Raw genomic sequence first — 13465 nt, forward strand, 5'->3', positions numbered from 1 at the left:
GCTGTGAAGTGACAACGTGGTGTATGTTTGTCCACGAGTAGCAACTTCCTGGACTATCCACCACTCTGGAGCTGGTGTGTCACATACTCATAACGTTGCCATGTCACTATCTCTTGGTCACTTGCATCAAGATCTACTATCTGTAGATGTGCAAGTAAACCACATTCAGATGTGCAATTGCTCTCCACACAAGGCATCCTATGGAACTGGGAATCCTCCGTGCGTGCACACAAAAGAGAGTGGATGAAATCACGAGGACTACGAGGCAATTGCTCTCCACACAAGGCATCCTATGGAACTGGGAATCCTCCGTGCGTGCACACAAAAGAGAGTGGATGAAATCACGAGGACTACGAGGCAACTCTCTATGCCCATTAAGAGAACGGAACACATCATAAAAAAGTTTGAACTCAACATGCTAGAGCGACAACATGTGTCACGCTGACGTGAGTACCTCACAAACCAAGGCTTACACCCCTCAAATGACCTTTGCCCAATTTTAAGCTCTGGATACGAAGCCACAAACTGAGAATACAACTCAGTTTGGGTCATTTCAAGAAAGCAAGCACCATGCTCAATGAACACTCCTCTTGTCACTCTCTTATGCAAAGCTTTCTTGAAAACTGGCGAGGCACGACGATTCTCCTCCCAAAAACTTTCTATCAAGGTTCTAGTGGTTTCATCTAGTAGGCGATCATACCTAGCTACACGACCACTACTCGCCCCACAAAGCACCAACCTCATTGGCATCTAAACTGTGTCGTCTAATAGACCCAACTCTAAGTACGTGTGGTGCTATGGAAAGGATGCGCGATGTGGCACTAACCTATCCCTTCATTTGGGAGCTACTTATGGCTGCCACAATAGCCCGTCGAGCAGCCAAAGCGTCCGTAGAGTTCCTCTTCTTGTTAACTATATGGGAATGACGAACACTTTGTAGCACCGCCATGCCAGCTCTCCTCTCTCTTCGACCTCCAATGTCGGAAAGCGCCCTGCAGTTGGCCATGTTGGGGAGATCAATCAAAGCATCAAGCACACATGCCTGTGATGAAGGCGTGAGGTCTTTGAAATAGGAATGGAAGATTGCATGGACACGACAATGTGCCCTTGACTTTGATAGTTCTTTTCTATCCATACGAAGGGCGCCCAAAGGAGGGGGTGGGTTCTTGTAGAAGAGAAGGGGACTCAGGAAGGGCGGGTTCATGTGGATTATCTAAACTAAGGGGTAGTGGGAGGGAAGAGGGCGAAGGGAGAGGAAGTGGAAGAGGAGGAGCAAGGCTTGGATCATCGCCAACGGAAGGTGTTGCTCATTGACATGCTCTCTACTCTCTCTTTCTCTCACGAGCTACCCTTCTTCTCTCCTCCTCTTGAACTTGGTGGACGGGGGGAAGTCTAGTCCTATCATGTTTCGGACTCCTACGACTTTGAGAACCCATTCTCAAGGAAGCTAAGAGAGAAAATATTATAAAGGCTCAATGATGGGATAGCTAAAGAGGGAGGGAACATGTTTTTAGAACAGGAAATTTTGATGTAATAAAAACAAGATAAGGGATCTCTCTAAGAGTACCTTCATATTTTAAAGATAGTTTTTTTAAAAATAAATAACATAATTTATCATGAATTTTTTTTTAAAAAGACATCAATTTATTTTCCTTGTCCCAGCTAGGGTTTATGGTTGGTTAAAGATAGGCTCACTTATCCTGTAGAGCCAACTCAAACTTTGAAAAAACATTTATAGAATAGTGGAACTCAAGAGAAGGAAAAAATCTCTTTCCGAGTTTTCATTATTGAAAGTATGAAGATCAATGTTCACGAAAAATCTAAAATAAAGCAAGCTATAAAAATTCATGACTTGAAAGTTGAGGCTTATATGTACAATTTTACTAAGGAAAGACTTCCAATATTCCAAATTTAAAGAAATAGATTGTAAAATTTCAAATACAATATGTGAAAAAATTTGGTAAAAAAGGTGAAACTTTATTTTTTAATTAAAAATTCATAAGATGATACAAAAATTACAACTTTCATGCAATGTCCTACGACCATACATTAAAACTTTCATGCAATGTCCTATAACTATACAACAAACACACACACCCCCCACGTAAAAGGAAAACACACACCCCCCAAGTAAAAGGGAAACATTACAAAGTTTTAAAATACCAAAAAGTAAAAGAAGGAAAACATTACAAAGTTTTAAAATAACAAAAAGAAGGGCTGCACATCAAATAACGAATTATAGAAAAGTAAAGATAGCTAAATAGTGGATTAAGAATATGAAAACACCACCTAGAGTATTGATCCATATTTAAATAGTGGATTAAGAATATGAAAACACCACCTAGAGTATTGATCCATATTTAACAAAATGACAACCCCCTCCCTACACATATAATTAAAATTACAAAGTTAAGCACGGGCACGGTGCCCACTGCCATCTACAAAGATCTCTCGGTCTCAAACACACCAACTCTCTCTCACACACACACACACACTCTCTCTCATATATACACACGCACACACACAACTTTGACTCATCTTTCTCTCATACACACGCGCGCAACTCTCTCTCTCTCTCTCTCTAGCGCGCTCTGTCTCTCAAATTGATATACTCTCTCTCAAATCCATATTTATCGGTCTCTCCCTCTCACACCCACACAGATGAACGCCGTTTCTCAATTTTGTAGAAAGGGCCTGGTTTATAAATGACTTGGCCAAAAGTTAAAATGACTTCCATGCCCAGTCACGGGCTTTCATCAGACACATTGATTACGTAGCAAAAAGAACCAACCTGTCATTATGTGATGGTCTGCAAGCGATCCATGACTCCTTTGTAAAATCTCTTATTTAAAAACACTCAAATAGCTATTTTGTTCATAACATTATGTCATGGTGTCTGTAATAAGCGATCGATGATTCCTAATTTGTAAAACATCTTATATAGTGTATTGACGTGAATACAATATGAGCTAACTATAGAAAGGCTGGGGCTCTTCAATGCTGATTCTAATGCTAGAAATAGAGCAAAGAGAGGCGGACCTCGGTATAATGGTGACGATGAGGCTTTCTTCACTTGTCAAATTCAAGCGACCTATGATGGGATCAAGAGATGCAAGCCGGAGAGACATGTGGATCTGGTTGGCGATGGTAGAATTACTCACAAACTGTGGGAGTATTGAGAAAGAGCCTGCATATTCTGCACATCCAAGAGTAGTGAGCTCATCTGCAGTTGGCAAGTTGACAAACACATCAAACCTAGCTTCCATGTCCCGTGCCTCTACTTGAATCCCCTCAAACACAAGAGTTTCATGGCTACTATCCCTTGATGATGGTTCTTTTAATAAGCATGATTTTGCCTGAACTGGCCTCATCACCACTAAAGAGCATGGTTGATAGAGAATCTCCCCTTGCCTGCACAAATTGGCTCCCTCAGGGAGCACAGCTGGGCCATGGCTTAGAGGCTCGGGTACTGCATTCACCCATGGATTATCCACTTGTTCATAGGTATAACCAAGCTTTGCACTGTCAAGAGAGTCTCTCACCCTCACATGAACAAGCTGAGCATCCTCATTGTAGAAGGAGAATCCAGAGTCTAAGTAGTCAGGGTCATCAATGTCTGTGTTGTTTGGGTTTAAGGTTTTCCACACATCCCACAGCCTGTCGAGGTTGGCATGATGGGCGTAGAAGACAGGGTCCCTTGCAGCTGCATAGAGAGAGCCCATGTCTCTCCATCCTACAGCACGCCTGTTGCCAACCCATGAATGGACTGTGTTGTGGGGAGAGAACTCCACTGTGCCATGGCCAGTAGACTGCTCTCCCAAGCGAAGGGGCTGGCCAAAGAAGCCATACTGGGTGCTGCCACCAGTGATCATCACGAAGTACATGAAGTGTGCATTCTCTCTTAACTGTTCGGCAGCGGGGCGGTCGGTTTGGTTGTAGTAGTTGAGGTCGACGACGGCCGGCGGCGCATGGGCAGGCTCCCTGATGATATCAAAAAGCTCGGGGTGATCGACGTACATGCTAGGCATGGTAGAGGTGGAAGGGCTGTCGTAGTGCCAGAACGGCAAGGCGAAGGTGTCGTCGTCGAGCAGTCTGGCGAGGATGCGCTCATGGAAGTAGAGGTACCAGCGGTGGAAGGAGAAGAAGAGCCAGGAGACGTGCACCTGGTAGTACACCGACGTGTTGGGCTGCAGGTACACCATGTTGCAGTAGGCGCAGTGGATGTTGGCTTGCTGGCGGAAGGAGCGCGGGTCATCATCCGGCAAAGCCCTCATGAGCTCGTAACCTCTGATGAGCTTCTGCACATAATCTTCACCCAAGGTGTGTGCAGATCGGCGCACATTGAGCGTTTGCGGCGCAGTTTCGTTTAGATGGAACTCGATTGCTGACTGATTAGACTGCGGCGCACAGCAGTTAAAGGGGTGCTCGGCTGCAGGAAGGTTGAAGGGAAGGTGGCAAGTGGCAAGATCCGGCGGCGGAATGGGCTGGCATGCAATAAAATGAAGGAATGGCTGCAAGATGATTCCCACAATAAGAAGAAAGCTTCTAGCAAAGAAGAAACTCCTGTGCAGCGTCCATGCGAAAGGAGAAGCCATAGCTGGCTGGCGGGCTGCTGCTGCCTCTTCTTCGACTTCTTGCCACTGCATGTGTGTCTTGGCGCCGACTGTATGTGTGTTGTGCGAATTGAATTCAAGCGGAGCAGGAGAGTCGTGGGAAGGAGTCGGAGGTCGGCGGGACTACACGTTTTGAAGCCAGCTCTATTGCATTGAACATGGTCTGTCTGCTCCATCAAAAACATTTATTTTCTGAGTACTCCTATCGTGTACTCTTGAAATTTGAATCCTCCTGGATAAAAACATTTTTTTCTACTCAATGCAGTGCTCGAAAAAGCGCTTTCTCCTACCAATGAGCGCTAACTCATTTGGTAGAGCGTTGCTCTCTACTCCCAAGGTCTTGTGTTCAAGTCTATGGGGCCTTCGTTAGGTACTCTTGATGGGTTGATTAATAAGCATGTACGATGTTAGGTACTCTTGATGGGTTGATTATAAGCATGTACGATGGGTTCCCCAACCCTTATCCCGGTGGGGCCACCTCCACCTCATGGAGGCTCGGTGTGTGTGTATTTCTAAAATTTTCTGTAACTTCGAAAGAAAAAAGTGCTTTTTTTACCCTTAAAATTAAAGACAATGCTTAAATTATACAAATGACTGGATTTATAACTAAAGTGTACAAATTTTATCTCTTAAATTAAAGGTAACCGAGATTTCTCAATTTCAGCCAAAAAGTTTATGCTACAAATGGGGTTATGTGAGCACTTGATTCAATGTACCCAGTTTTAGCTCCCAAAATGTGTAATACTACATGCTGATTTTATAACTAAAAAAAAATAAAATCCATAAAATAAGGACAATGAAAAATCTTAGGCATTTTTTCATAATTCTACTTCGTAAAAATATACTAAGTTACTTTTTCTTAAGGACGGGTCCAACTCCATTAATTTCCTCAATTTTTCAGTATAATTTTTGTCTACGATTTACGATCCAAAAATTTACTCTCTTTTTTATAAAAAATATTTTCTTGCTACAATTTAAGCATTGATCAGTGGTTGGGAAACTTACGCACTCCTCCAAAAAAGTTAGTCCGAAAGAAATATTTAAGCATAAGGAAGAGTTAGAGAGTGAGTTGAGTAAGCCAAGAAAGTGCAAAGCCTAGCAACAAGAAGCCACATGAGCAAAGGGATTTATCCCATATTGATGTACAAGCCCAAGGGTGTACCTCCTCATATAAAAGAGGACCCTTTCAAGCAATGAAACATATCACTTGCATACATCTCAAGCCTCTTTATGAGTACAAGTCTTAATCTTATAACCTAATTGTGCTTGAGTCTATTGCATATACTCATCATCATGAGTTCACTTAGATTATATCTACCTTAGATTAATCACAATTATCAGGTTTAATTAGTATAGGATTAAGCTTATTTAGGTGTATGTTTTTTTAGTAGAAGAGCTTGATCCTTAATTTCTATCATAGTATCAAAGCGTAGGTCTAGCTTTCCTAGTTTAGGTTCAGTTTATTAGGAAGAGATTAGAGATTTTGTTAACAAGTGATTAGTGGTCTTATTAATATTAGGGTTTCTCAAGTTCATTCTTGTCTCTTCTGAATTGTTCTTTTTTTTCCATTATTTTCATCGAGGGAGAGAGAGAGAGAGAGAGCTTCTCCTTCGCAACCCTAAGAGAGACACAAGTTCATTAAAGAGAGGAAGCTTGCTATTGTCCGTGATCCTTCCCTTTAAGAGAGAGGGTCTCCAAACAAGTCTCACAACAACAAGATTGTATGATCACAAGTGTGGATCTAGAGGGTAACAAGGAGATAATAGCAGAGTCAATTAAAAGTGTTGCCCACTAACAACGCCTCTGCTTACAACAGCTCTATGTATAACACAAATTGAAAACAAACAAAGCCAAGCGTCTTCTAGCAAGCAAGGGTGGCGAAGGTTACAGCACGGGTGAAAGCAACGCATGAAGGCGGTAGAAGGTGTGCAATAAAGAGAGTATGTCTGGCGAGTAACTTGTTGAGAATTAGCATCACTGCATGAACAACCAGCTCATACAAGGGTAGCAGGGTCACGTAATAGAAAGAAGGTAGGCTACAACAAGCGCCGCAGAAAACAGAGAAAGAGGCGCAAAAGAAGAGGAGAAGCCGTCTGTAGAGCACTAACATCACTAGGAAAAATCATAAAGCCCGAACAACGTGCGCATATTACAGAGGAAGAAGGCGTAGCAGTATCATCAGAATCCGGTGTACACAAGAGAAGAACATACAGCCACCAGTAAGTAACGTGGAAGTAAGAAAAGCAAGAAGGACCACATCGTGTTTATTGTTAGACAGCGCAAGCAGCAGAATAGTAAAAGAGCAGCACAATGAAGAGAAGGGAACAAAGAAGCTGCGCGGATAGTAGCAAACGAAGCACAGGTCATCGCCATCACCCGTAGCAGAGAAAATCAACAGAATCGCCATCGTCCACCTTGTTTTTTTGTGGTGGGATAGATGAGGTTTTTTAAACCCTACCCATTGGCACTTTCTTGTACAGATTATTACACCAAGCTTACATAGCTTCACCAAAATAAAAATGTTGTTGTGTGCTATCATTGTGAGCATGAGACGTATGAAACACCGCAACTATATGGATCTCCGAGTGTATGTACACATTGAATCAAATTTTGCTAAAAGCATTGAGTCAAAACTGACCTTGTAAGCAGCCAAAAGAGCATGAAAAAATATGTGTTAAGTGGTAACGAACATGATAGCACCAAGACATTAGGAATTTTTTGGACCCAAAGAGGGCCTCTTGGATTAACTTTTGATTAGGAATAGACCAATAGGAAGAGGGCTGGGTGCACATTTTTGACTTCTTTGACCCTAGGAGGCCTAGGCTTTGGTTTGCTAATGGGACGTAATTACTACTCTTGTCCCCCTACCTCTTGGGCCCAAACTTAGAGCTCTCCCCACCTAGAATCACGTAGATTAAAAACCCTAAAAATTAAAAATTTTCAATTTTTTCTCAAAAGTGTGTTTTCCCTCTCAGACTTCCCCCCAACATACTCTAGGTTTGGAAAGCTCATTTTGAACCTCTTTCTTCCTCTTCTAAGCTCTTCATTGCTGCAGAAACTCCATACCTCTCAAGCTCTCCCTCATTGTCAAGCTCCCTCAGTCTCAAGCTCCCTCTCCCTCTTTCTTCCTTTTCTAAGCTCTCCATTGCTGTGCAGAAACTCCATCCCTCTCAAGCTCTCCCTCCTTCTCAAGCTCCCTCTCTCTCTCTCTCTCTCAAGCTCCCTCCCTCTCCATTCCTGCAGAAACTCTATCCCTCTTTAGTCTACTCTAGGCTTAGGAAGCCTATTCTCAAACTCTAATCCTCTTTTAAGCTTTCCATTGTTGTATTGAAAACCCTGAACTTTCTCTCCTCTCCACTCCTCTGTTGTAAAATAAGCTTTTCTTTTCCCTTCTTCTCTTTTCTTACCACCATGGCCTGTTCCAGTAATGTGAGAAAACCTAAGGAGAAGGTGGAAGAGCTTGTGCTACATAACACAAGACATGAGAATAGATTTTGGGCTCCAACAAGATTTAGAGTTAGGGCTGCGGTCTACATGTAACCAAGCTCTAAGGGACCACATCGAGTGCGTCAACTGGGGAATATGCTACATCATTGGAAGGGGCGGCTACAAGGCTTCAAGCATACTAAGAAGGAAGGACTGGTTACCATAGTGCAACATGTGTATACCCTTGGAGACCTGTACATTCAAGGCCAACGACCAAGGTTTCCTTCAAATTGTCAGTGTAACATAAACACAGCTTTAACAACATGCTAATATTAGATTTTTTGTTTCAAATTTTCTTATGATTCTCCATTTTCTTATGTCTCTCTGCAGATATTTTTCCCTCTAATTATGTTGAGGAGGAACAACAACTCCAAAGCCTCACTGGAGTTTTCTATGCTATGCATGCATCCATTATTGGAGAGACAATATTTGTATCTCAAAGCCCAAGTGATCTTGTACATAACAATATCTTTTTCTTTTCTCACTCATATTTTGTAGATAAAAAACTAGATTTATTCGGCAAGCTAGAAGAGATCCCCAACCCCCCTCTTAACAATCCCGAATGTCCCAAACCTAATGCTTGGACCATCTTATGCTTAAAGTTTAAGATGGTAAGTGATATCAAGACATCACTCAAGTTTTCAAAGGCATCTAGGTTAGTAGGGCTAAATTGGTTTTGTCCTTTTACATGTTTTTGTGTAGATGTTCAATTCCATGCCAATGCACTAAAAAAAACAATGTATATTTATAAGGACATACGATCTGACCTCATTCAAGGATTACTAGGAGAGGGTTGGGAGGTTAATGAGGGGTCACATCAAGGTGATGTGTACAAGTGCAATGTAGTAGATTCTACATTGTCTTTCAGGTTCTTGAAGGCACGCTCTATTTTGTACATGTGTCTACACTACTAAAGATGGATGCAAAAGCACGGGACGGATCCCACTTTAAGCCTCAGAAGAAGAAATTATGCCTATTGAGGTAGCTGTGATGATGCAAAATGGATGGATTGAGCGAGTGGCAGCAAGCAAGCATTGGAGCCTAGCAGACCTGCATCAACACTTTAGCATCATGGGCTTTGATAATGTGGAAGAGTCAAGTTTCAAGTTGATGAGAAGAAAGGTATATCTAATTCTACTACATGTCTAGAATTAATGTTAGATACCCGTAACGCCACTACGAGCGCTTGTCAATAGGAGGGGACGGCCTCTGGCTCACCACCCAGCCATAGAGGAAGAATGAGGATTGCCCCTCATCCCCCAGGCTATATAGTGTGTGGCCTACCGTCCACACTAGCCTGGCCGCCCATGACTCCGCATGGGCATCCTCTCCCACTGAACCCCGGACATGGCCATCCGGTCTGCGTCGGTCACAGGCGTTACAGCCTACGTGACATTACCCCCCTTAAGAAGAGTTTTCGTCTTCGAAAACAAACTAGCGAAACCTTTTGGAAATTGCACTATGGCGTTCCCAGGTAGCTACCTCCTTATCCCTATCTGTCCATTTAACAAGTACCTCCTGGTACACTTTATGTCGGGTTTGTCTATCACACGATACTGTAGAATCTTTTCAGGTTCATGTGGTATCTTTGGTGGCTCAATCAAGTCCACCAAAATCTCTAGAGAAACTGCGTTCTCTAACCCGTGAACTGATTTCTTCAGTTTACTGACATGGAAGATAGGATGGACTTGAGAACTCTCCGATAACTCAAGTTTATATGCTATGTCCCCAATCTTCTTAAGGATTTTAAAAGGACCATAATATCTCGGAGAAAGTTTATTACACTTTCCTATTTTCATGGTTTCTGACTACGCAGGAACCTTGAGGAATACAAAGTCACCTTTTGCAAAGGTCACCTTTCTACGTCCTTTATCCGCATAAGTTTTAGCGCGATCTTGAGCGCTACAAATGCTCTCACATGCGGCTCTGAGCATATCATTCATATCTTCAAGGAAATCCTTGACAGATTGAATTTTCTCCTTTTCTAGGCCTACAGCCATCGGAGATCTTGGCTGAAATCCATACATTAACATGAATGGTGTAAATCCAGTCGCACTGAGTGTTTGGAGCTATTATAGGCAAACTCCAATAAGAGCAAGTACTCTTCCCAATTAGATTGCATCTTAATAAAATAAGAACGCAACATATCCTCTAGAATTTGGTTAACTCTTTCAGTTTGACCATCAGACCCCGGATGATCTGCCGTACTACGCCAACTTTTTGAAGACTTCTCTCCAAAAATGACTGTTGAACTTTCTATCTCTATTCGACACTATATCTGCGGGCAGGCCATATAGTTTATAGAGATGTTCAATAAAAAGTTTTGCCAACTTTGGCATTTTAACAGTTTTCTTTGTTGTGATAAACTTTGCCATTTTAGTTAACCTGTCCACTACCACCCACACCGAGTCATTTGCTCAACTCGTCTCTTGGGTAAACCGGTAATGAAATCCATGGAAATGCTTTCCCATTTTCCTTGAGGAATCTCCAGTGGATGGAGTAGTCCTCCAACCTTAAGACGTTCATGTTTATTGACTTGGCACTTACTGCATTTCAGCACATAAGTCTGGACGTCCTTAAACAAACTAGGCCAATAAAACTATCTTTTTACTAGTGCATAGGTCTTCTGAATCCCAGGATGACCCGCACTTGGACTATCATGACTTTCTTTAAGAATTTGGGCCCGAAAGTCACCAATAGTTGGTACACATATTATACCCTTGTAGAGTAAGTACCCATCGTCAATGGAGTAATTAGCATATTTCTCCCCCCGACAAAGTTTATCACTCCCCTTTGAAGCCGTGATATATGTATATGTACATATATATATATATATATATATGTACATATATATGTATATATATATACATATATACATATATATGTATATATGTATATACATACAATATGTATACATATACATATACATATACATATACATATACATACATACATACATACATACATACATACATACATATATATATATATATATATATATATATATATATCATACATATATACATACATACATACATACATACATACATATATATATGTATGTATGTATGTATGTATGTATGTATGTATGATATATATATATATATATATATATATATATATGTATGTATGTATGTATGTATGTATGTATGTATATACATACATATAATATGTATATACATACATATAATATGTATATACATACATATATATATGTATATATATATACATATATATGTATATATGCATATATGCATAGTGATAGATAGATAGATTAAGAGAGAGAGAGAGAGAGAGAGAGAGAGAGAGAGAGTTCAAGATCTTAAGGCTTAGACGATAGAGTCTAGACGCTAGACCATTAATTTTTATAGAAATTAGGCATGATTGAACACTTAAAACAGGGAGTAGATAATAGAGATTCATCATTGAAGAGGGGCCAGGGCACATCAAAAAGATTCATACATGTCACATGGTCGAAAAGGTTCATGGCCTATGGACAATTTTCCATACATCACTCAAACTCCAGTGTCCGAACTATCGGATCTACCACTAGCAGCCTCACTCTCATCACTACTAGGAGAAGGCTCCTCACTAGATTCAAAATGAAAATCCCCATCTAAGATGAGATTACCATCATCATCATACTCGGGGCTTCGAACATCTACATCCTCAAGGGCTCCATCTTGACAAGGTGGTGCGTCCCCATCCGCAAGATAAGTAGAAGAGCTAGCAGAGTCCTGTTGACGATATGTTTGGATAGGTGCTCGAGCTCCTCCTTGTCTAATCTGGAAGCCTAAACTCACTACACTAATGCCTCCTCTGCTCGTGGTGGTGGAATGAGAACCACTAGGAGCAAGGCGCTCACATCCTTGAGTACGGGTGACGCGCATATCTATCTCCTCTAGCTCTCTATGGCATCTTCATCTGTCTCTTGCCTCGGTTGAATGCTCCTAAAGTTCTTTGCAGTGAGTTCGATGTCATTGGGATTTATCTACATTCAAGTTGATAAAATAATAACTTGTAAGTTGTAAGTTGTAACTTCTAGGTTACAGGAGACTAAACAAAAAGCATTAAAATTAGAAATTTACATTATTCGAGATGCTTACTTGCTTGGGGTTGTGAAGCTCTTGAAGATTTCGCACCATCCGCAAGTTAGTGCGGCAATATACGAGCTGCTGTAACTGGGATGTGCTAAGCTTGTTCCTAATCTTCGTGTGCATGAGGGAGTATGCACTCGAATTCTTCCCTACGGAGTCAGTAGGGAAGACGCATGCCTCTTCTCTTGGGAACCCATTGGGTTTACAAGTTCTGCATGGATGGTTTTCCTATAGTGGTGCCTCCTTCTTGTCATTTCCAGGCTCATAATTGGCAACTTCGGACTAACATGCAATACTTAGCATGTAGAGAGACGTGATTTCTTGCTCGTCAGCTATTGTGAACCGGGTTCCTGTGCGTCTTGGAAGTATGTCCAAGGTAGCAAGGATATGCATCCAATTCTTAGTCTTCCGGCTCTTGAAGGCGTGCAATTTCCACGCTATCCCTTTCCTCATCAATCGTTTTGTGGCATGTTTGGCATAAGTGGACTGCAGTGGACCGGGTTGTTATCCAATCCTCTGCGAAGGGTCGGCCACCCATGGGATGGACCTTCCAAGTACATAGGTTAATCTTGACTGTTTGGTTCCTTTTCTGGATATAGATGTGATTTGTGTCCCAATCATGGATCATTGTCGTTTCTCTCATAAAGGGGTGTCCTAGGCTGCAATCATATGAAATAGGCTTTTGGTCGAAGTTCATCACCACAAAGGTGTGTCAGAAGTTGGTCCCAAGGATCTTGATCTTCAAGTCCCTTAGGAGGCCTATGGGCCTTGCGGTGGCTCCATCACCAAGTTTTACCAATAAGGTTGTGTCATCCATGTAGGTGCTCCCCATTTTCCCCAGCATTGTTTAGTGACAACGCTTACTCCAGCTTCCCCATCCAGGATGGCGGTGACTTGAAGGCCATCAAAGGTTATGGGTAGTGCTCTGTTGAGTTCATCTCCTTTGAAGTATTGCTTGAGTTTGTTAACTTGACGCCAGTGATTCCACGGGGCTCTATGAATTCATCTTTATCAGTCTCATTAGAGCTGTCTAGCCTTGCAAGCTCTTGCATTCCTGCTCCTAGGCATCCTTCCATCCAATCTTTCAAATCTTTCCAGCTCGGGCTACCTTGGAGTAAGGTGCTAATGGGGATTTGGATTTGAGAAGAGAGGAAGGAGGAGAGACTTGAAATGTCTTTGAGAATGGATTCAGTTTCCTGAGTTAGAGCACCCTTGTCGATTTTTAGGCTCTTGCAGGTGTAGGGTATTGAGATTTGGACTTCTGTGTCT

General features: G+C 41.8%; 1 protein-coding gene across 1 annotated transcript; it reads right to left on the bottom strand.

The window, feature by feature from the left end:
- Positions 1–2835: 2835 nt before the first annotated feature.
- On the bottom strand, positions 2836–4655 carry LOC147611950 (aureusidin synthase-like). Its single transcript, XM_086784238.1, has one exon. It carries the CDS (start codon positions 4644–4646, stop codon positions 2970–2972), a length of 1677 nt encoding a protein of 558 aa, XP_086640364.1. The 5' UTR covers positions 4647–4655; the 3' UTR covers positions 2836–2969.
- Positions 4656–13465: the final 8810 nt, after the last annotated feature.

This window comes from Cibotium barometz, chromosome 46 (genome assembly GCF_041138505.1).
Source record: "Cibotium barometz isolate CiBa-2024 chromosome 46, ASM4113850v1, whole genome shotgun sequence".
NCBI lineage: Eukaryota > Viridiplantae > Streptophyta > Polypodiopsida > Cyatheales > Cibotiaceae > Cibotium > Cibotium barometz.

Bases quoted from the DNA above. Each gene is read 5' to 3' on its own strand.
- LOC147611950 (XM_086784238.1), bottom strand. From the start codon at position 4,646: ATGCAGTGGCAAGAAGTCGAAGAAGAGGCAGCAGCAGCCCGCCAGCCA.